Source organism: Ostrea edulis, chromosome 7 (genome assembly GCF_947568905.1).
Source record: "Ostrea edulis chromosome 7, xbOstEdul1.1, whole genome shotgun sequence".
In the NCBI taxonomy this organism is placed as follows: Eukaryota; Metazoa; Mollusca; class Bivalvia; order Ostreida; family Ostreidae; genus Ostrea; species Ostrea edulis.
The window spans coordinates 71,622,922-71,648,741 of record NC_079170.1 but is presented as its reverse complement, the minus strand read 5'-3'; the positions used below and the strand labels follow the sequence as shown (position 1 = coordinate 71,648,741).

Sequence of the window (25,820 nt, the reverse complement as noted above, 5' to 3'; positions counted from 1 at the left end):
AAGGTCATTTTGTGCAAAACTACAAAGTCATTTGCAAAGGTAAGTACTTTTGTCACGCTAATTTCTTTAGATGAGAGTCTTGTGAGTTTTTTTCACAACGTAGATGAAGAATGATAAAGATACGCACTCAAAGTATACATATAGCCAAAACGTTAAGACGTTGTCACTGTGAGAACACTATTTTCATTTCTCTGTTTTTGTTATCATTAGGTCACCTGAACCTATTGATATTTCTTTTACCCGTCATCGTACGTTGTGCGTACAATTTTTACTTTTTTCAACTTCTTCAGAACCGTTTTACCAATTTCAACTAAACTTGTCACAAAGTATTCTTGGCTGAAGGGAATTTGAATTTCCAGCAATGTACGCTTCCAAATTGAGATAATAAAGAAAATGGTACAATAGTTTGGGGTCATTAAATATCTAAGAACCACTAGGACAGAACAGTTTCTGATATAGTGTAGACTCAAGTTCAAGTTATGGCGCCTGTAGTAGGGTAGGGAAACAACATTTGGTAAGGGATACATAAGAAAAATATTCAAACATGTTCTAAATAACAACTTGTCTGTGATGAGTCATATCAATGTGCAAACATCTCCAGGTAGTGCAGACTGAAGATTGCGGGTAGGATGGAACTACACAAGGTTAAAAGTTTTACATGGAGATATATAGGAACAACCATGGAAACTCTTCACAATAACATCTGGGCGATAATTTCTCACAACATTGATTACCCCGGGGTAGGATCTAAAATAGAGGTCAAAAGTGTACATAAAAATGCACATAGAAATATATCACAAAGTAAAATTCAACAGCGCAAAATACAGTAGTCTACAATAAAAAGTCTAACTGTGACTAATCTCATAACTCATATAAGAAATAGAGAATTAGGAGTTGAGCAAACACGGACCCCTTGATATACCAGAGGTGGAATCAGGTGCCAAGGATGAGTAAGCATCCCCTGCCGATAGGTCATATCCACTGTGAACCTTATATCTTGATCAGGTAAATGGATAAGTGTATAAAGAGCTGGTTTACAATTGGTATTGAACACGTCAGACAGCATTGAACCCAATGGAAGGTTGTATTGGCGAACTTTATAATGACCATAGCATTTGCGGGATGCTGACTTTAAACGAGACTGTCGAAATCCTTGTAACATCAACTTGGTTGTCCAAAGCCTGTCTCGATTTGAAAACTGATTATACACAGAAAAAACCTTGAATCAGTTAAGAGGCATAAATCTATGTGCAGGTGATAGTGGAATATCGCTACATAATTATGGGAACTCGGTGACGGAAAAGCTTAATTCATTCCGTTTATCATATAGTTGAGGTGTTAATTACAGTTATTATCTATGTTCAATAAAATATCTAAGTATGAATCAGATGTTGAAGACTACTTTTTCATTTCAAGTCCACTGATATATATCGAATTGACATATGAATGAAAATGACCATTGCTGATAGATAAAACGTCGTCGATATATCTAAATGTCGAGTTGAAGGCGGCAGGAAGATTATTTATTGTTATGCAGGAGCGTTTGAATAAATTTGGTCGACAGGGAATCCTTACTCTTCCTAGGCATTGATATATAAATTGCCCAACTGTACTTCAGCCTGTGCAAATCCATGTATTTGTATGTTTAAGTTTTACAGCCTGTACCAACCCATGTATCTGTATGTCCTAGTGTGAGTTTATTTGTTTCTACATTCTCATCTTACGCTTTCCATTGCAGATCGAAATCAGCAAGATGTCTTTCGCTGCTTTGTTTATGCTGTTGATAATTGCGCAGACTTCTCAAGGGTTACCGTGGTTCAACGCACACAGAAGTAAACACACACACACACACACACACACACACACACACACATACGTGTATCGACTCCGATCTGGGGACTCTGTCATAACATCTTAAAATGGAGACTGAGAGATTTCATGACATATTTGGCATTGTTCAACTCATTTTACTCTGTAGGTATCCTGATTTAAGTAAACAGAGTGAGTCTTTGAGCTGGACTGATATTTCCATGAATTTAGAAAATGGGGACCCGGAAGTTCCAATCTGAGGACTTCAGTGTAAAATTAGGGGACCCAATTCCTCATAAGCAAACAGAATTGAGGACCTAACCTCAGTCGTTCATACACAGAGACAAATGGGGACCTATTTATGAATTACAATTTTGGAGTAGCATGGACCTATGAATCATACATGTCATTAATTTTATTGACTGGGTTCTAGGGCAACATGTGGTTTGTCGGACCCATGAACCAAACTGTTTGCTTGGGGTTGTTAAGGCAAACAGTTTGGTTCGAAGGACAAAACACGTTTTGTCCGAGAACATAGTCAAACAATGTGTTGTCATACCTTTTTACTTTTTATTTTATCATATCTTGTGATGGTTTCCATGTTTGCGATCGTTGATTAGATAATAACTTATCCCGCCTACAGTGTGTCGGACAAAAAGTCATAGATCTCCAATATCTCATCGACTGAGGTACAATAGCTCAATGAGCTGTTCAACAATTACGATTTCATCAGAAATGTTAGACTATTTTAGGCCAGATTTATTTGAGAAATAATTTTTATAGGTATGACAAAAGATTTTGCTAGGGGTCCGATGAATTTAACATCAAAAACAAAAATGGTGAGAATCCTGATCATGACTTGGATGCGTATATGGTAGCCAAAGCCGAATCTGTTTAAAACTCCGAGAAGCTTCCATTTGGTTTTGACGTTGAGATTCGAAAACAGACTGAGAGTAAAAAAAAAAAGAAGCAGCCAAACAAAAAACAAAAAAAGTTGGTCATTTTGCATATTCATAACTATGGATACAGTGCAGCTACACTTTTAGTTGTACTTCATCGTACACAGGTACATGGTCTGTGCATGGCGAAATAGGTCTTTTTCTTCTCTGTGTATTGTAGATTGATTTCATTCAGGGCAAAGCTTTTTTATGTCCACAAAACGAAATCGTAAATCTATGCTACAAATATATGTTTAAACTGTACTATGATGAAAAATTAACAAGCCAATGGTCAGATTGTATACAGAAAATTTGACTATAAATGTGGATCCAGCAGGGATTTGCGTTGGAACGGTGGGAGGGGGGGTGTTAGAAGTGGCACTGTTATATGTCAAAGTTCCTGGGGAAGCTCCTGAGAATCAGCGATGATTTTATTTTGACACAAAAAAATAACAGTTGACAGTTAAAACTGAATGTTTGAAGAATAATGAACCCTGTTTTTATTTTAAATGAATACTCTGTGCATTCCTAGAAATGTCGTCAGTTAAAAAAAGGGTTACATAAAAGTAAAACCAAATTTCTATTATGTACCAAATTGTGCGATACTATAATAGTAATAATTCATACACACACTGTTTTCTGACGTATTCCCTTTAAACAATTATAAGATTGTGATATTGTTACGGTTTTTTTTTTTCAATCAGACTTATCCATGCAAAATAGTTAAGTATGGCTCTATTTTTCCGGCATAAGACCTGCTTCAAATATTTAACAATTTCACTCATCACAAAATTATGGGTATCGTACAGAATCAGAAGCATGGTCTGGTATTTTTATCCCATGAAACATCATCCATGCAACTGAGTTTGATTCAGGTAGGGCCTATACAATTATATATTGGGAATAAGACACAATCCCGGAACTTTAATCTGCTCATACATTTAGAAAATATTTTGACACTTGACTGGTACAGTTAAACCCGAGAGGTATCATCCATGCATCTAGGGCAGAGAGTTACTTGGAAATAAACTGTTTAAAAATCTTTTTCCCCACTTCGTTGAGGTGAGCTAAAAAATTCCCTTGATTTCACTCAGCCATAATAAATAAGCATTCAAGTCAAATATTTCATGTGAATATTAAACAAAACCTTCATATATTATCAAAACATATTTGACAGCCCCGTAGGAAGCAGGTGGGGTTTGGGGGGGGGGACCAAATATTTTCAGAAACTACCAAGCAAAAATTTCTTGACGAGAAAAAAAAGGTAATCTGACACTATTGTTGTGGGGGTACAAGCATCAAGGAGCTAAGTTTTTCTCCAGTATAGTATATATCGGTAAGATTATGGGGTACGGCCCCTTGGGTTTCTACGGCCGTTTGTAGCACCCGGTATCGTAATTGTTGTGTACTTGAATAAGAAAAACGTACATTAACCTGAGGACCTTATACACATTGTACACTTACACAAAATAAGAGGTTCAGAAACTTGGACCTTGTACACGTGGTTAAAGTTTAAGGGGAATTACACAAGATAAAGATATAGAAACTGAAGACGATATATAACCAATGAAAGTTTGAAGACTTACACAAGACAAGGGTATATATAGAAAACTGAGGACCTTTAACACAAGGTAAAAGTTTGGGGACTTACACATGGTAAGGGTACCTACAGAAACTGAGGACTTTATACACAAGGTAAAAGTTTGGGGACTTACACATGATTAGGGTACCTACAGAAACTGAGGACTTTATACACAAGGTAAAAGTTTGGGGACTTACACAAGAGAAGGGGGATAGAAACGGGGGACCTTATACGCACGGTAAAAGTTTGGGGACTTACATATGGTAAGGGTACCTACAGAAACTGAGGACTTTATACATAGATAAAAGTTTGGGGACTTACACAAAATAAGGGTATAGAAACTAAGGACCTTATACTCACGGTAAAAGTTTGGGGACTTACACAAGATAAAGATAAAAATAGAAATTGAGGACTTACCCAAGATAAGGGTATATGTAGAAACTGAGGACCTTATACACATGGTAAAAGTTTGGGGACTTAAACATGGTAAAGGTGCCTACAGAAACTGAGGACTTCATACACAAAGTAAAAGTTTGGGGACCTACACAAGGGTAGAGAAACTGAGGACCTTATACACACGGTAAAATTTTGAGGACTTACACAAGATAAGGGTATAAATAGAAATTGAGGACTTACACAAGATAAGGGTATATTTAGAAAATGAGGACCTTATACACATGGTAAAAGTTTGGGGACTTAAACAAGAGAAGGGTTTATATAGAAACTGAGGACCTTATACACAGGGTACAAGTTTGGGGACTTACATTAAATAATATGGTTTAAACAGAAACCGCGGACCTTATTTACACTGAAAAATTTGGGTACTTGAAAATAATAAACTTATATTTAATTTAGGACATATTACAGTACATGCACTTGATAAAAGTACAGTAAAATGAGGATCTCATACAAGGATATGGTTATTAATTAAAATTGGAGACTTAATCAAACTTAATTGCACCTTTTTTACTTTAAGAAAAGTATGTAATACTTTGGAATTTTTTCATGTAAAATCAAATCATAGTAAAACTTCCTACAACACCTTCAATGTTTGCTACACACGTCATGCAAGGCTTGTGAAGCACTGTTCAATCATGCGAGTTCCTTCTATGCAAAGTATGTATTTACATAGTGATAGATCTGCTGCAAAAACTTCACCCTGGGACAGTGCTAACTATGACTCAAATACAGAGCGTATATCATATTTATTCCTCTTTTAGATCCATGAGCTACAAATTGACTGCATGTCCCTTATTCACACCAGACACCATTCTCCCTGACCTGCTCACATACTGAGGTATTAAGTTATTGACTGACAAAAAAGTACTGAACCATTCAGTCAATACAAACAGTTTAAGTAAAATGGCCTATGGGTATCATGTTTAAATCTTATGATTTAAATGTTGTCTGATCTACTAAGCAACAAAATGTTTAAATTTAGATAAAAAATCAAAATTTATTATCAAATTAATTTCACAAATTCAATTGATAAAATTCTATTACAGTTTCAGTTGTAAATACATTATCTAATACTTCTGATGTTCATTCAAGTCAGTTGTGTTTGTAGATACTCGAACTTCAACATAGCATGAAAACAAACATTTATTACAATACTATAAAAAGTAAATTTCCAAAATACCTCCTGACAAATTTTTTCTTGAAAATACATGTGTTAAAGAATCTGACTTTAAACTCATCATCATTCATACAATTATCATCATTTCATTTCAGATATAAAATTATATCACATGACCAACTGATCAATATTACATGTACATGTAATATGCAAATTAACATATTCTCTGCATTTTGATTAAACAATGTGCCCATGGGCCACAATGCTCACCTGAGTAATTATGACCATTCTTGTTTTTAATCAGAAGATTTTTTTCCCTACATAGTCCTATGAAAAACTTTTATTTGATTACTCATTGTAGCCCAGGAGGTAGTGGGGGTGGGGGGGGGTGGGGGTGGGGGGATGATTCATGACTAGAGCAAACTTGAATCTATGCTTACCATAGGATGCTTCTATATAAATATGACTAATCATTACTTTTTTATTCATGGGGAAAATAGTTTTAAAGAATTTTGCTATGTATTCCTGTGTAAAAAATTTGACCGCCCATAGTTGTCCCACCCTACCTCAGGGCCATAATTGGACCAAACTTGAGTCTACACTACCTGAGGATACCTCCATATAAAATGAATTATCATGGCTACGCTGTTCTTGAGAAATAGATTTTAAGGATTTTTTCTATGTATTCCTAGGTATTGATTGTTCATAATGGCCCCACCCTACTCCCAGGGGTCATGATTTGAACAAACTTGAATCTACACTACCTGACGATGCTTCCATATAAATGTGACTGATTATGACTCTGCTGTTCTTAAAGATTTTTCCTATGTATTCCTATGTAAAACTTTGATTGCCCATAATGGCTCCACCAATACCCCGGGGTCATGATTTGAATAAATTGAATTTACACTTTGTCAGAAAGCTTTCATTTAAGTTTCATCTTTACTGACCCAAAGGTTCTTGAGAAGAAGATTTTTGAATGACAACACCCAATTTTACTTTTTCTTAATTATTTTCCCTTGAAAGACGGTGTGGCCCTTCATTTGCACAAACTTGAATTCCTAATTTGTGCCAAGTCTGGTTGAAGCTGGCCCAGTGGTTCTGGAGAAGAAGATGATATTGTAAAAAGTTGACAATGACTGATTGATAGATTGATTGTATGTTGTTTTACATCCCGTTTGAGATTTTCAGTCATATAGAGACCTCACCATATACCAGCGAAGGGCTTCAAATTTAGACCTTTACTCGGAACTTAGGGCCATCAAGCAGTGAGGGATCTTCATCATGCCAACACCTGCCATGACACGGAACCTCAGTTTTAAGGTCTCATCTGAAAGACATGAAACTATTATTTCAATGTGTTGAGCGCTTGGCCATGGAACAGTTGCTACCTATTTCTTATTGACTCAGGTCAAGTCGCAGCAGGGATTCGAACATCCCACCTTCCGGTCACAACAACGACAGACAACAGACAAATTTTGATCAGAAAGGCTCACTTGAGCCTTTGGCTCATATGAGCTAAAAAGCTGAAATTTGTCAAAATCTATTTTGATAATGATTCAACAAATTCTTTTATGTACAATTTATGTAAATTGTAAGAACTGTAAACAAAAATATCATTTTTCATGCAGATACCATCAATTCTAGTGAACAATCAAAGTAGTATCAAAATCAACATTTTCTCTGTTTTTTAATTAGATTGTAGACTTGGTCTCTTACATTTCTCCAAGTTCTTTTTGAAAGGTTTTTATCTTTTTTCAAAACATTTGTTACATAATTTTTCCCAGGTACCTTCAACATGGTAATAAAGTGTGAAAAATGTTTGTGAATGGAGTTCATTTCAGATGAAGTCCATGGCTTTTTCTGCAACTTCTGTCGCTTGGATGAAGACTCATCCATTTCTCTGGAGCATCCACTATCAGATACCGCCTCCCTCTTCCCTAAAATCAAGTTTTCAGACTATAATTTTGGTTGGTAGTATGGTATGTGTATAGATATTGCAAATTGCCCAGAAAGTGGTACATCATGACTGGCTAAATATTTTGAGAAGAGTGAAGTGATTTTTATCATATGAATGCAATTTAGGAGAGTGATTGTTTACATATTTATCTGTACTGGTAATAAATACTTTCATTAATTGAATAGTCTGTGTACTTGAGTGGTTAACTATGCACAAAGTTATATACTTTGTTCTACTAGGAATTTAATCTCAGCTACCCCATCTCCATTCAGAAGACTTTTGTGTGACGTACAATGTCTTTCATACTGGCAAAGTTCACTCAATGCAAATAACTTGTGTCCTGAACTAAACCTTGCTCTATTCTTGAGTATAATCATCCTGATTGCCATTCACAAACTCCATTTCAAGTCTTGAGAACTACACATTTCCATGTATGTAGTCCATGTTGGGCTTATGCTTACAATACCAAGTAAAAAAAACTTGATGCTCAAAATTGTTTCATGCAGTGTGTATACAGTACCTGGAGTCACAGTTTGGAAATTCTGGTTGTCTTGACTGTCATCTATTTCCTCCTCACTCTGATCCTCATCATCCACACAAGAACTGGCATCACTATCCTTTACTTCCTCTGGAAAAAATTGCAACTTAAATTTAAAAACACAAATATTTAAACCAGAATAGAAAGTGCCATTTTATGATAGGCACACATATTCATAGGTCAAAACCTTTGTAATGTGAGGTATGAGCCTCCACCTTTTTGTTTTAAGTTTGCACAATTATCATATGCCTTGGATCCCTGATTTGATGGCATTAGTAATGAAAAACAAGAGGTACTGTGAGCAATGCTCACTAAGAATACTCCCCGCTTACCCCAATCTCCCAAAAGGTGTTGGTAATAGGTATAAACTACCTCTTTTCTGAGTGTAAAAAAGAAATGGCATGACAAACCGATCCATATTGCTACTTCGATGTCCAGTGCGTGTGACCTTTGACCTTTTGACCACAAAATCGATAGGGAACATCTTCATCCCATGGGTAGTCCATATGTATGATATGGTGACTGTAGGTGGAAAGGATAACGCTTTAGAGCCCGGAAACCATATTGCTACTTCGATGTCCAGTGCGCTTGACCTTTGACCTTTTGACCCCAAAATCGATAGGGAACATCTTCATCCCATGGGTAGTCCATATATACGATATGGTGACTGTAGGTGGAAAGGATAACGCTTTAGAGCCCGGAAACCATATTGCTACTTCGATGTCCAATGCGCTTGACCTTTGACCCCAAAATCGATAGGGAACATCTTCATCCCATGGGTAGTCCATATATATGATATGGTGACGGTAGGTGGAAAGGATAATGCTTTAGAGCCCGGAAACCATTGCGTCTACAGACAGACGGACAACCTGATTCCAGTATACCCCCCCCCCACAACTTGTTGCGGGGGGGGGGGGGGTATAATAATATTAATTTTTACAGTTAGTACTGCCAAGATAAAAGAAATGCTGTGGTCATAATTCTACATTAAAACACTGTAAGTATAGAAAGTATACATATCAAACTTCCACAGGGTGAATAAATACATGTACAGTAAAACATCCCTATAGCAAAATACCAAGGACTGACCATTTTGCTCTCATAAACGTAATTTGTCAACATGGTTTACAACGAAACGGAATGAAAATCACTTTGCTTTAACATGTTTAATGACCCTCTCTACACTGAACACTAATTTCAGGGTACTTTTGTGTAGTTCGACCAATCCACCATTTGATATAAAATAGAATAATTTGCAATCTGCATTCTATTACATAATTCATAAAGATTAATTCAAGCATTCTAAACACAATATTAGTCCATGATAGAGTAATTAAAAACTTAATTTGCATGTATTTTTCCCATTTGAGTTAGCAAAATTTGCCATTTCAGCAAGTTTGTTTACATATGCTAAAGTCATAGCCTAACGTAGCAAGAAATGAGGTATTTCATTGGATGACAAGAATGAACCAATTACATCACTTTGGAATGTAATGGTTTGGACCATGTATATTTGCCTGGATAGGTCAGTTGGTAGAGCACCTGCACTAGCGATGCAGGAGTCTCAGTTCGATACCTGGTCCTGACATACATGTACATTTTCTCCTTTCTTAGTACGGGAAATTCCCAATCTATTTTAGTCTAAAGTAGAAAAACTATGTGAAACCCACTTTTTGTTTAACACAAGGTAGTAAACAATAGATTGTCCATCAAACCAACAGTTCTGACACACTGTAGAGCACCAATTTTTTTTGACACCTTATTTTTGAAAGAAAGTCATATGGTATTTATTAGCAAGACAAAAGTTTTATAGAAATCTGTATATTGTTGAAAATAATCCTTAACATTAAAAATATATGTAAGCAGACAGTCTCAAGTCATTACATAAAAATAAAACTCTAAAGAAAAAGAAGTGATTTGCAGCAGTAGTAAAACAGTGAAAATTTCATACCAGCATAACATATATTCTAAAGAAAGCTATTAAATTAGGGTTTGTTTGGGTAACCATAAACAAATATATACACTTTTCGTTATAGGTCCAGCAAATTTGCTGTATGTATGAACACTGTACATTGACCATTTCACAACTTCTGAGCTTATGTATTCATTCAAGTTTCATATAAGTTAGAAAAAGATGAACCCTAAGATGAAATTCAGTAAATTGCTTCAAAACTGTTGTACTCGGGTGGTAACCATAGTCTTAAGTTAGCATATTGAAGATAGATAAATTACAAATTTGCTTTTCTCTGAGTGTTAAGTTCAATAAACAATTCTGGTGATAAGTTTCAACAAAACAAGAACATAATGCACAAAAATAAGACCTTTCCATGGATTTGTATTTTTTGCACTTCTTTTGGACGTCTACAGATAAAAGAGTCATGCAATCGATATCTTATTTTTGATTCAGCTAACATGAAATATAGCATTGCAAATGAGCTGAAATTAGATTGAATCATTGTCGGAAACCCACGGTTGATTACGCTTCGTTCCTCTCTCCATCACCCGTGGGTCCATTCATTCCTACTCGCTCGTTCTCATGAATAATTAATGAGGCAATTTGATCGGGCGCTCATAGAAAACCCTAAGCGATTTGTCCAATCAAAAAGACGCTTTCACCCCAATTTCGGTATAGAATTGCTGTGGTAGCAAAGTTAAGTTAGTGCTACCTTTAAAAACAGAAGAGTTCCATTACTATAACGATTACTTTGATTGGACGATATTTTAAAATATTTATTCATTAGAACGAGCGAGTAGGAATGAATGGACCGACGATGAGATTGAATATTTACATGTGTATATTCATCCACCTCAAATCACACATACACACACAAAAAAAAAAAAAAAGCATGCAAATATGGCTTCATTACCTTTCTTCTCCAAGGATACATGTTACCAGGCCCATAATCATACAACAGTTCTGTATCTGGAGGTATTGGTTTTAAAGAGTAAAAGCAAATAACTGGCTTCTCATCTATCTCAATGACTTTTGGCTTACAATTTGGATGAAGATGATCATCGTTTAACAGGCGTCCAAACGAACCGTCTTCCTGTGAAGCATCAACCCTTAATGGAAAAAAAATTGCACCATAAAATTCAGCCTAGCTTGCATGACTATGATTTTGTCACTGGAAAATGTTGATGCTGCTAAATAATATCATAAAGGCAAGATTTCTGGAGCTACAATTCACTTGTACATGTTGTATGAACTACATGTAAATTATAAATACATTTGTATTTGAAATGATTTGAAAACAGGATGCAACTTGGAAAAAATATTGCAGATTATTTTGCACAAATACTACAAATAAAAATATGGTTTTCAAACCTGTCTTTGCCCTGAGTAACCGAAAGTAGCAAACTTGTGACGAGATCAACAGTTTTAGACATAGTCTGACATTCCTATGTAATCATGAAGATTTCATATAAAATTTTGAAAATCTTTTTTAATAATGTACAATAAAAATAAGACTTTTCTTGTTTTGTTTTTTTTAAAGATAAATTTCAATAATTCTAAGAATCATTAGCTTTTGTATTGTACGTATGGTTCAAAAGCTGATGTTCAAGGTGTCGCATTCCAAACACCAGCTACCTACATATAACTTGTATGCAATTTTTTTCACTAAAAGAACTTTAATTCTATGAGGAAACCCTACTTGTATACATAATATTGATTGACTACCTTATGAATTTCACCCCAGTAGAAGACCGATAGGATTAGTTTATTGGACATGAAACTTGTGAAGTTGATATCAAATAGACATAAATTAGGATGTAAAAGTTCAAGTTTTTGACCTGCTTAAGGCAAGGTTTATGACATTTTGATATGTGGCGAACAAAGTCATGTTGCATATTAGTATGTTCAGTAGGAATTTATCTTTTAAAAATTGACTTTTTAAAAAAAATCGTCCGTGTCGTTTTTTGACCAGATGGGCTTATTTTTGTGATGTTTTACATTTTCGGAATCTTTGTACAAAAGGGAATACTAGTGGTATAAAAACTACACGAGGCAAAACTTATGGGGTAAAAAGCTGGTAGAATTTTTGAAAAGAGTATTATCTATAAGATTATCCTAATTGGTAGAAAAATGTTATTTTAAAACTCAAAAAATAGCACTTTTTATATCCTGAATAAAATTTAAATTGGTTATTGTCATGGCAACAAAAAATGTATATTGAGCAGCTTTATAAGGTCTACGTCAGAAAAAAATTACTTTAAACATATTTGGACCATAAATATTTGTCTTTGAGGATACTATTTACAAACAATGATCGATTATAACAGCATCAAATTAAATCCTGCTTTCCCTACTGAGCAAGATTCGCAGAGATTACATGGTCACAACATAATTTTAATGGTTCAAATTAACCGTAGCGCATACTACATATGTATATATATAAAAATCAGAGCTCCAGATAATTTTTTACCACAAAGAGTATTTACCCCCTGATTTTCAAATCAATGGGTATTTTGCTTTTGAGAAAAAGTCAAAAGAGTATTTTGTTAATTTACTGATTATCTGCTGTTTGCCACTAATACAGAATTTGATCATTTAGTCTAAATATAACCAGATATCATATGACTGAGTGTCTGGCATATCAAAATTTAATACTTAAACAATTTTCAAAATCCCAATGACAATGAATCTCAAATACATCTATGAATTAACATTTAACGGAGAAGGTTTTTGGTAAGAATTTTTAGCTGGTTATTATTTATATTGCACAATTTCATTAAAGAGTTTGGGTCCCTAATTCCCATATTTGTTTTCCTGTACATTTTGTTTTTTTAATTGCATTCATGAAGGCAAGCAATTATCATATAATGTGATTACAAACACACATAAGACACTACCCCAAAATTTAGTTACATTTGACTTAAATTGTGCTTATTTGAACTTGATTAAGTTAAACAATTACATTGTATTTTATGAAATGTAAATTACTTTGCTGGTACAGTAGCAGAGGAATTCTGGGAAGGTTTCACACAAGAATTTGCTTGACAATTAATGTATAGATTTCAGTTTGAATTTCCTGTTCTTACACGATTGTCTATATTGAGCTAGCTTTGCAAGCGGCACGTTGCGCCTTGCTACGTTTGCTATTATTATATGTTCATGCTTTTTACAGTGAATAAAGCTCATATTATATTTATATCCTTTTCATATCAACAATTGTGACATCACAAGGGTTTTAATGTAAACAGTGTAATTGATAAAGTCACATGAAGTGGATTCGAATATCTAACAGTATAAAAACACAAACTGAAACACTGTGTAAATATGGGATAGCTGAATAATGAATTTTACCCTAAAAAGTAATCCAGATAAAGACGAAAATTCAGCTCATTTTCTCAACGTTTTTCTCCCTTCGAATTTACACACCATGCTGACATTAAGAACTCTCGGGATTGTTCATAGTGAATTCACTGAGTTCGAGTAATGCCCGTGTTTATCTTGTTACATTGTCATTACATGGAAACGAATTCTTTTGTTAAACTGGGTCCGTAGGACAATATCATTTTAACGATAGAATGTTCCATCTATCTTCTTGCATGCCCTCAAGGGCCTAAATTTGGTCTCAATAAATCTTATCTTATTGTACCAGGACAAGGCATTTCATATATGCCTGATTAATTGTTTTCATTGAAAAATATTCTTATATTTGTTATTCATAATATATTTATACATACAATATGGCGTATTATGGGCACAGCATTAATTGCATCTTATTGCTGAAAATGGACACTAACATAGACATGACCTAATCTGTGAATTTTAAAATATGCCTTGATTCACATGATATAAGATTTTTACTGCTCTGTCTTAAATGATTATTTTATAATTTTTATTTCCTCCATTGTACAGATTTTTACTGACCTCATTAATGGGTGCAGATTTATCTATTATGCCCGAATAAAAGTCCATTTAAATGTAAATATCTCTTACTACATAACTTCACCAATCTTTCACAAGAAATTACCTATACCTTCACCTAGCCTGTCAGCTGTCAAGGAGAATACGCGGGTATTAAAATGAAAGTTGAATGGGGAGGTGAATACCGATCCCGACCAGAATCAAGACGAAGAAAATCAGAAATTTTACAATAATAGGGGGGAAATCGAGGCGGGCGGGGATGAGAATCTATAATTTTTTTTATCATGGTCTAACACATCTATGGCGATTGACAAGAAATTGCACGGATGTAAGAGAGTATAAACAAGATTACAGCACTGCAGAATGACAAGAAATCAAACACTCGATGCGCATTTTCAACACCCATAATATGCCTTGTAACCTCAATCAGCTGTTTACAGTGGTTTACACAGGAACTTGGACCTACGTTAGATACCACCACACAAAAAGAAATCCAGAGAAAATTACCATGTAATATGCATCATGCAGCTTATCATAATCATCCTGAGCGTGTGGTCCCAAGAATAATTATGAGAAAAAGAATTCTATATGTCAGAACTTGGAATTTTTTTCCAGTTTGAGAGAGTTTGTTAAAATATTAGCGTTTTGTTAATAATCAAAGAATACAATTTTATGAAATGGCAGACAATTAATATTAACACACAGCTTTAGGCTAGTGAGACCACAATGAGATATTATTCATTTATTAAAGGACATATCTCGTGTTTTCAAAGTATACAATATTACATGCATTTTGTCTTCTTTATGCTTATAGTAATTGATTCTAATAGTTCGTTCGCCGAAATTTTGCGATAATTAACCACAACACAGACTTAAATCTAATTGTGTAGAATAAAAAAAAAAAAAAATGGTTGTAGCTATATTATTTATAATTTATATCAGTGATTTGATCACTTTTTAAATCATTGAATGCATTGCTGCAGCACTAGCATCCCTAGTATAAACAACCTGAAAACATTTATTACAATTATTTTAGTCTTAAGCAATAGAAAACAAGTGCGTTATCAATTGAGTAACAATGAAGTACGTTGATGTTTTAAGTAAATCCCTTTTGGATTTTCTTATTTTAGAGCTCTGTGTTTTCTGAAACAAAATGTGCTGAAAATTAATGAAAATTTGCGGCCTAAAAAAGAACAAAAAATCAACAACAACAAAATATCGGATATTGGCATAATATTTTGTGACCTTATGTGATCTTTGTATATGATATCCCATAACTTAAAATCAATATTCATTTCATAACAGGGATGGCAACAGGTTTCTAATGATGAATTATTGCATCATTCTTAGGAACACCACAAACAAAGAGCAAAGAGGGGTCTGATCCTATCTTGTCCTTTTGTTTGGTAGTGCCCCCCTTCCCCCAGGAAAAAGACCCCCCCCCCCTTACCCCACTGAAATTGCTTTCTAAGGTCCTGATAAGGTCTACAAATTTTAGACACAAGTCAAAATGACATGTTCTATTTTAAGCATGCGTAACAATAAGTGAGAGGAAGGACTATATATAGTAATAGGTAGATGAATTAAAGAAGAAAAGGGGGGATAGACTCCGATCTCAAGTTTGGCTTCAAAAACCTACATTACGTGTACTATTTTCCCGTATCTCCAATTAACGGGGACCAAATTGATTTATTATAATACTTACAAAATCTCATATTGCTATGACACATATGTGTGCACATTCATATCGTTTATTAGTTGAATTCTAAAATATTGTGAAATGAATACAGCTTCCCGGAGTTTGAAATGCGTTCAAAACATACATTGGATTGCGAGGTAGGTTTTTGGTTTTCACTTGTAATTTATATGCTTAAATACAGATAATTTATATAGAAGGTTCTCTCGGCTATATATTAGCATATCTATTATGATACCACATGACTTCGTTGATCACCTGACGGTCATTTATAATTGTTTGAAGTGTTTCACATAAATCGCTTTAAAATAGCGCAACAAATTTAACAATTATTTTTAACTTTTTGTTTGATAAATGAATTCACCGTATCCTGTGCTTGGGGGAAATGGTAGTATTACTTGCGTACAAAATACACGTATTTCATGAAGAGTTCAACTTACCGACACAGTTACCTACACATTTGAGGGTAATCTGTATTTAAGCAAAGCCATCACACATTTACCCGAGCAAGATTCGGATAGAGAACAAACCCATCTTACGATTTCCGTAAAAGATCTCAAATGAATCCTTATAAATTGCCTGCGCTAGACTCTTTTATAAACACATCATAAATTTACCTCTTACCACTTGTATAGATCAGAGTATATTTCAAAAGTATATTTTTCGAAAGCAGTTTAAACACGCTGAATTTCAATCAAGGGTAATGAAACAAACTATTTTAAAATATTCGCACATATAAGATATTAAAATACAATTCAGACACGTGGATTTTGCAATAGCGTTCTGACATCTTATAGGCAGTTTGAAATAAGGTCTACAGTTTTTGACACTCTCCCCGTCATAACAGCTCAAGTTTGCAGTGACTTGACGTCATTTTCCATTATGACGTCATATATTGGTAGTTCGGAGAAGTAAAGGCATAAAGTGCACTGTGATATTCTATATAAGGGAATCCTTAACCTACCCGCGTAGTATACATTGTGTACTATTTCAAGGGAAAATATTAACCAATATGTCTGTCTTTTCATTTCAATTGAATTTCTAATATGCAGCAATCGTCAATGACTCCCCCCCCCCCCCCCCTCACACTTGCACTATAAAATAAGATATAAGATTCTTCACATCATATTTCATCAAACAAGTAACAAAACATACCCTTTTCCAGCGTTTCTTTGATATAGAAAGAATCCTTATTGAAAGAATCCAGAATTTCCTGCCCAGCCTTTCTGCGTCTTCTTTTTGTCATGTTTGTTGACTCCCGCCTCAAAACATTTATACTTCCGTTCTATTTACACATGCACATGCGCATATTACATGTGTGTATCGTCAGAGGTGCGTGAACGAAGATGGCAACTTCAATCCACACAGTATCTGTGTAATCATGTGTTTGATGAAACCCCGAAAGTGGGACTCGTTACTTTTTTTATTTTTCTAGAAAGTAGACATGTTATTTATTTGTTTTGAACGATAAAAAAGATTGGGGACCTAAGTCAAGTCCCCAAACTTTTTGAGGCCCCCATTTTAAGACTTGCGTATCTGTAGCAGGTCCCCAATATGGTAGAATCACACACACACACACACACACACACACACACACACACACACACACACACACACACATATATATATATATATATATATATATAATCCAAATAGAAAGACAGTCAAAATAAGTCAATAATAAAGGCAGGAAAATATACAGTTCCAAAATATATTTAAATCACTAGCGCTAGTGATTTAGATATATTTTGGAACTGTATATTTTCCTGCTTTTTTATTGAATTATATATATATATATATATATATATATATATATATATATATATATATATATTATAACAGTAGTGGTTATTGTCCATAATACTCATTGGACTGGTGTGGGGAGAAATAGCGAAGATAGATTCTGGATGCATACCCTGACGTCATTCCGCCTCACTGACATGAACAAACCCAATGACTTCACCAGAATTACTGTGACCTAGCTTCCCCCAGTTATTACTAAGTGTTCTTGTGTTACTCTCTTTTTGCTGTCTACTTCTTATCACAGCATCATCATTAGCAATCAATTTTATTATTTCCGATTTCTTTCTTTTATATTTATTCATTATTATTTATCATATCCTTACTTACCCCCCCCCCCCCCCTATTTATTTATTTTTCACGTTATTCTATACTCCAATACCAGATTGTATTGATTTATCATTCTATTTAATCTTTCCATATTATTTTATTTTTTATTTTTCATCCCAGTTTAATACTAGTTATATAGCTTTACACCTCCAGGTAGGAAATACTCATTACAAGCCGTCATTAGAAGGAGTTAACATACCGTTTGAGTATACTCATTAGTTTGCGCGTTTTTTATTTTTTGTTTTTAAATATACAGACTGTGGACAAAAGTATTTGAGAAACTATTTCTTGGTGTAGTGAGCAACCTTAAATATCTTCTCAATATCCACAAACTCTTACATTTGTGAAGAATTTCGCTGCAATTTGTGAATGTATAAATCTAAGTTTCCTTCTCTCACTCCTCTGATGCTCCCTGGTTGATTAGAAATTTAATGATTTGACTATGGAGCTATTTTGTCTTCAGTGTTTCTTTTCATTGGGAAAATAAACTTCTCAAGTAATCGATTTTCTACTGCTATATATCGTATAACATTTTAAAACAATAGTTATTTCTTTTCAAAAGGTATACATAGTATAGTTATCTGTCTACACCATTTACCATTTCACTTGCTTTACAATTGCTTAAAAATACCGTCGTAAATATGAGTTAATATTTGCAATAACTTAAACCAAAAGCATCTTATTGATCTGAAAGGTATCAATAATTGTTTTATTTTACGACTGAATAATCAGAAAGTGAATATGACGATCAGTGATGAATGTCGTAATTCTTATAAGGAAAACAAAACTAAACGTAAGGCAAACACGGACCCTGGACACAGCAAAGGTGGGATCAGGCACGTAGGAGGAGTAACCACCCCCTGTTGACTGGTCACTCCCGAAACTGGCTCGTAGAATCTACTAAACGATTCTTTTTCGACCAAGACTAGCTATGTGTTTAAATCATTTGAAATATTGAAACGGGCTACAAGATTTTATCAAACTATACCAGGCCCGTGAAAGTGAACAGAGACGCAAATTTTTATTGGACGACCTAAAAGTAATATCGTAATCGTATCTTATTTAATGTCTCTCTCGAGAATTGTTCACTCATATGAAGACCACAGAAGGGCTTCAAATTTAGACCTTTGCTCGGCGCTTACGTCCATTGAGCAGTGAGGGTTCTTTAGTGTGCCACATCTACTGTGACACGGGGCATCCGTTTTTAAAGTCATCTCCGAGGACCTGTGACATTCACACCTGATGCCGATCGTTTGGGGATGTAACTGTCAATACCTGATTAACGACTTAGGTTTGTCAAGGCCGGGCTTCCGAATGCGGGGGGGGGGGGGGGGGGACCCTCTACTTCTAGATCACCGTGGCGGTCCAAAAAGTGATAACCAATCGTATCAATTTGTAAATTTCCATTTCATTTTGGTCCGATTTTTGGAAAATCCTACCTCGAAGACGAACATACATGTACTATTATATTTTTCCAGTTTCGTGCATCTCAGGCAACCAGAAAGCTCTGAATTTTCAAATCATATAATGACATAATTTATAGTGTCAATCCAATGATGAAATGTTTAAAGCATACTTCTGATGAATATAGTTATTCCTGTGTTAAAACAGCTGGTTACTTTTGAAGTCCCACAATTCATTTTGGTTTAAGTAATGTTACCCAGGCGAGCGAAGTAGGCCATATATCTCTCTCTTAAAGGCTTTTGGCATATCAAATGGATTTTATCTTAAAATACTCTAGTTTTCGCGCAGTACAACATGTAGATTCATTCTCACGAAATAGCTCGTGTACATAACCTAGATGGTTACAAAGACGGACTTTTTCTATTGGAAAAAACGTATTTTGCCTTTAAAAAGAGTAGTTTTCTTTATTTGGTCAAGGATGCTAATTTGATAGTGTTGCATGCGGCAATCGACCACAATAAAACAGCATGTTGACAGTCGATGTTATGATAATAGATTGTGGTATGATCAATTTGCTGTGGTAGTTACATGTCGTTTGACATTACAAAATGGTGTCAATGTTATAACTTTTATTTTCAGTTTATTGCTGTTTGCACGCGATAAATGCATTATCTTTGTATTTCTACAGGGTGTCCCAAAGGATGGAGCGGGTTCAGTGGTCACTGTTACTTTTTTTCTAAAGAGAAAGCAACTGTCAAAGACGCAATTGTAAGTATACACGGAACATTTACCATCAACATAAAAGAAGACAATGCATGTCTAAATAGACGTATGGAAATACTATTGAATCGTCATTAGCGGTCTTTATTTAGATAGTCTGGAAGAATAAAATAACAATCGAGACAACATATAAATTGTTCATTTTTTAAAAATATTTTTCCCGGTTGATCCATCAAAGAAATCGATTAAAAGTGATATAGAAAGAATGTTAATATTGCAATTTCTGATACAATGCACACAAGAAGCATTCAATGACGGAGATGTAATCCTTATATGCAATGTACATCTAAGCTTTCAATGAACAAAACAGCCTCCATCGACTGAAGGGCAAAGAAAGCATCCAATTTGATTACTAGAATTCATGAAACTGTCAAATAACAATGGGATTGGATGATTGATTGATTGAATATTGTTTAATGTCCCTCTCGAGAATCTTTCACTCATATGGAGACGTCACCATTGCCGGTGAAGGGCTGCAAAATTTAGGCCTATGCTCGGCGCTTACGGCCTTTGAGCAGGGAAGGATCTTTATCGTGCCACACCTGCTGGAACACGGGACCTCGTTTTTTTCGGTCTCATCCGATAGACTGCCCCATTTAGTTGCCTCTTACGACAAGCAAGGGGGTACTGAGTACATATTCTAACCCGGATCCCAACAATGGGGAAACCACCAATTTCACAGATACCTTATTTGTTCGACGTAAAAGTTTCCCATGTTACACTTTGTTGTGATCCATCATGTACGTAAACTTTAAAGTGTCCGAATGTATTAGAACAGATTGTAGTCATTGGGCAGACATAAGCAAGTGCATAATGTTGCTTTATTTATGACTGCTATGGCGCTTTCCTTTGTTTGCTTTATGCCCCACTGAGACGTCAGCAGTATTAGGTAAAGTACCACGACTTCAGACCCATACTTAGCAATCAGGGATGTAGCAGTAAGAATTTCTTAATATATTAACGCCTGCTTCGACAGGGTACCTCCATTTTCAATCTCATATGATACTTAGATATTTTATTGAAACAAGATATTAACAACTCAACTTTATGACAAACGGGATGAGTTCAGTTTTCATCGTCAACTTCACATGTTTATGCAACAATATTCTATTAGCACCTGCATAGGCTATTCTTATATCTGAACTGAATCGATACACAAAAGCTTGTTCTGCGTATAGTCAGTTTTGAAATCGAGGCAGGCTACTAACAAACTAATTGGTGGTGCAGGGGTTTCAACAATCTCATTTAATATTATCATTTCGCAAATTCTATGGTTGTTATAACGATCTAGTTTCCCAATACAACCTATCATTGAGTTAATTGCTGTCTGTCGTGTTTCATACCAACTGTTAGGCCGTCCTTGGCACACTGATTTTGACAAAGGATAACTCCGTTTATCTAATCAAGATATAAGGCTAACGGCGGCTGTGAATGGTCAATAGGGGATGCTTAATCCCCATAGGTACCTGATCCCACTTCTGGTATATCCAGGTCTCCGTGTTTGCCCAAACTTTTATGTTGTGTTTGTAGGAGTTATGAGAGTGCTCACCGTTCGTTATTTTCACCTTTTATACAAAAGGCCTATGACTCTCATTTCTAAATGCCGAGGTTTTCACGAAGGACCAATCACTGCGTATGTTTACGTCATCGGTTAGACGTGGCAATGACACAAACGGGCTCGAACTCACGACCTCCCGGATACGAAGCGTACGCTTTATATATTTGCCCGTATATTAAATTGGTTGTTTGTCTTACCTTTCCTTGATCTATGTCATGTCGCATTAAAGTTATTTTTAAAGTAGCGAAAATTGTATGAATTATGAAAGTGTCTGTAATAAATTATGATAGAGTCTGCAATAAATTATGATAGTGCCTGTAATAGATAATGTGAGGGTATGCCACATGTGTTATGAATTATATGAAAACTATTTTCTTAAACAGACCAAGTGCGCTTATGCCATAGAAGGTGGTCGTCTCGCTCAAGTTGGGGTCCCCTGGAAGAAAACTGGCTGGAACTTCAGATTAAAATAAGAGGTAGACTGCATGATATTTGCAACATGCAATTAAACTTTGGTGATATATGCGCATGTGAGATTTTTCGTATAGTTATTGCATGATATTGGCATGATTGTTGTTGTGCTGTTTTTGCCACACTCAACAATTTTTCAGTTATATGGTGACGCCCAGTTTTTATTGGTGGAAGAGAGAACCCAGATATAATTTACCTGGGAAGAGACCACCGACCTTCCGAAAGTAAACTGGGAAACTTTTTCACTTACCGGCGGGAGCGGGATTCGATCCCACGCCGAGCAGAGGTGAGAGGCCGTGTGAGTTTGAGTGCGATGCTCTAACCACTCTGTCATGGAGACCCCTATTGGCATGATGTTTGAAAAGAGAAAGACCGATGAAAATGATGCGAGTCACCATTCTCTAGCTGTGTTTGTATGTCTCCTGTGGTGTATAATAATATTCTATTATGTATATTAGCTCTCAGTCATGTTTCATGTGATGATTATGCAGCATTTGCATGAAAATAGTGCAATATTTATGTTGCATTTAAGCATTTTTTGAAAGATGTAGTCTCATGTCATACAAAATGTATCAAGGGCATTAGGACATCGTGAAAATTTCTTTACATACCGTTGCAGCTGTGATACTACATATTTTCAAAGAATAATAATTCATTGCGTATGTTTACATTTTGAAACATTTTTCAATGTATGCTTTTAAAATTCCCACCGAATCCTTTTGGTATGAACCGATTAACAGAACAGCACATATGATGTCATATCGTAAAAAAAAAAAGGAGTGCGCAATGGTGAAAAAATTAATGAACCAATTTTTGAATTGACTTTCAATTAGATATTATACTCATCAAGTTGTGCGATCTGATCCTTAAACACATCGTATCTTTTAAATTTGTTTAACGGTAAACAGCGTAGGCATAAACACTGTAAGGTAGTGAGTTGGTGCTTGTCCATTTCGAAAAATTGAAAATACAATTACTGAATGAAGAGTTGTTGAAAAGCCCGCATTTTGAATTAAATTTTTGTGTCAGGTTGACATTATATTGCAAATTTTATGGTCGTTATACCGATCTAGTTCGTCAATACAACCTATCATTGGGTCAAATGCTGTCTGACGTGTTTAATACCGATTGTTGGACCGTTCTTCGGACTCTGATTTTGACTACAGATAACTCCATAACTCCATTCACCTGATCAGGATATAGGGCTCGCGGCGGTTGCGACCGGTCGACAGGGGATGCTTACTCCACCTAGGCACCTGATCCCACCTCTGGTGTGTCTAGCGGTCCGTGTTTGCCCAACTATCTAGTTTGTATTGCTGATAGGAGTTATAAGATTGATCACTGTTCGTTATGTTCACCTTTCATTGATTAGACGATCAACTTCTTTATGTATCGGATGATGTACATTTCCGTTGTCTGATACGGGAATGGGCAATGAAGCTGTGTTTTCATTCTGCACCTTAAATGGTGATGCAAACGCCGTGCTCAAGGGTGTTTATACGCCCGACTTTTGTGATTCAGCATTTATACTTATATGGAGATATCATTAAAACTTTATAATACTCCCAGGGCTTTCAATTGACACGTGTAAAACTTATACGGTGCCAATTTTGATGCACCAGATGCGCATTTCGACAAATAATGTCTCTTCAGTGATGCTCAACCGAAATGTTTGAAATCCGAAATAACAATGAAGTTTTAGAACTATTATTGGGAAGAACAGTGTGCCAAAAAAAAGTGGAGTCAAATTCGTCTAAGGATAAGATCTATGCATGAGGGAGATAATCCTTAATTTTGAAATGAATTTCTAAATGTTATCACAGCAATTAAATATACATCCGTATTTTCAAGCTAATAACGTGGTACTTAGCTACTGGGCTGTAGAGACCCTCGGGGACTAACAGTCCACCAGCAGAGGCCTCGACCCAGGGGTCATAATGTAAGACTTATACAATTTTGATGCACCAGATGCGCATATCATTAAAACTTTCTAATGTTTTTATTAAAGGATTACATTCAAGAGAAGAAGGAACAACAAAGCTTTTAAAACATTATTTTGTAGATTTCCAGGTTTTCAGCAGTGATGGAATACGCAAGTTCCGAGTTACACCAAAATTATTTCCCTTTGTCGAACTCTTTCGCATTTTATGACGTATGGTGGGTACACAATGTATACATTATATCGTAACCCACTTTTCCCTTGGAATGAGTCAATATATCGGTAATAAAGGAATTCGAAACTTCCAACATAGTTTATGTTGAAAAGGAATTAAAAGAGCGTAACGTTACATTTCAATAGTTATTGATCAAGCAAAACTCATATCTTATCTTATAGATATGTCTCGGGTCTGGATTGGCGCTTCGGACATCTCGGATGAGGGAAAGTTTCTAAAACTCTCCAATGCCAAAGTGATTAAATATACCAACTGGAATAAAGGGGAGCCTAACGATTGGAATAAGAACGAAGACTGCGTTGAATGGGCGGGTGTGGGCAAATGGAATGATAACCACTGTGCAAACAAGAATTTCTTTATTTGTGAACAAAATTGAAGTGGACGTGCTAACTAAGGGCCTTGTTTGCATAAGATAATAAATCTTTAAAAGTTTTAATTACTGTGTTTTTATATAGGCATCCTCTAAAGGTATTTAGAAATATATGTTAATGGTAGCAAATCTATGCTACCGAATACATGTACTGTCTGATGTGTTTCAAACCAGATATTAAACCGTTCTTTCTATACTTATTTTGACAACGGATTACTCCGTTTGTACGCTCAAGACATAGGTCTCATTGTGGGTGTGACTGGTCGACAGGGGATGATTACTCCCCTTGAGCCAAATTGATATTCATATATCATCGTGTTATACAAGTTTATTGATAAAAGCAAACACACCCAGGCTAATGGGGAATCCGAAGAACCACAACATTGAAAAACTAGTAAATACGTGTATGTCAAATTTATATGAAGATAGCCACGTTTAGTGAAGGTTAACGTTTGTTCATAAAGTGACGTCAGATGGGTCAGAGCGGGATCACAATTGGGGTATAGACATTAACATGAAAGGTGAAGATAACGAACAGTGATCAATCTCATCACATAGCAACTTATTAGGATTTCAGCAAAAGGAATTAAAAATGTTCCTAAATGCAAATGATTGCATCACGGAATGAATCGTGGGGAAGTAAAAGAGAAGATGCTGAACAGTGACCAATCCAATAAATAATGAAAATTAGAGAGTGGGGGAAACACGGACTCTTGGACACACCAGGGGCAGAATCAACTGCAATGGAGGAGTAACCATCCCCTGTTCACCGGTCACATCTATCATCAGCCCTATATTTTGATCAGGTATACGGAGTCAACCGTAATCAAAATCAGTGTGCTAAGAACGGCCTAACAATTGTCAGGAAACACATCAGAAAGCATTTTACCTAAGGATACGATTTATTGACAAACTAGATCGTATCGTCAGTTTTTAAATCGAGGCAAGTTACTGACAAAAAA

General features: G+C 35.4%; 1 protein-coding gene and 1 long non-coding RNA gene across 2 annotated transcripts; one reads left to right on the top strand and one right to left on the bottom strand.

Annotated features, from left to right (window-relative positions):
- On the top strand, positions 1 to 24,900 carry LOC125656314 (CD209 antigen-like protein B). The gene is made up of 5 exons (XM_048886928.2): positions 1 to 39; positions 1,739 to 1,832; positions 20,194 to 20,273; positions 22,227 to 22,314; positions 24,650 to 24,900. The coding sequence occupies exons 2-5, from the start codon at positions 1,754 to 1,756 to the stop codon at positions 24,862 to 24,864; spliced, it is 462 nt and encodes a 153-aa protein (XP_048742885.2). The 5' UTR covers positions 1 to 39; positions 1,739 to 1,753; the 3' UTR covers positions 24,865 to 24,900.
- LOC130048476 (uncharacterized) lies at positions 5,516 to 14,664 on the bottom strand. Its single transcript, XR_008797271.1, has 4 exons — positions 14,388 to 14,664; positions 11,271 to 11,466; positions 8,386 to 8,493; positions 5,516 to 7,845 (listed from the first exon to the last, which is right to left on the bottom strand). It is a non-coding gene; the product is annotated as an uncharacterized LOC130048476 (long non-coding RNA).
- Positions 24,901 to 25,820: the final 920 nt, after the last annotated feature.

Bases quoted from the DNA above. Each gene is read 5' to 3' on its own strand.
- LOC125656314 (XM_048886928.2), top strand. From the start codon at position 1,754: ATGTCTTTCGCTGCTTTGTTTATGCTGTTGATAATTGCGCAGACTTCT. The intron at 1,833-20,193 runs GTAAACACACAC...GTATTTCTACAG, and splicing joins GTGGTTCAACGCACACAGAA to GGTGTCCCAAAGGATGGAGC. The intron at 22,315-24,649 runs AAGAGGTAGACT...CTTATCTTATAG, and splicing joins CTGGAACTTCAGATTAAAAT to ATATGTCTCGGGTCTGGATT.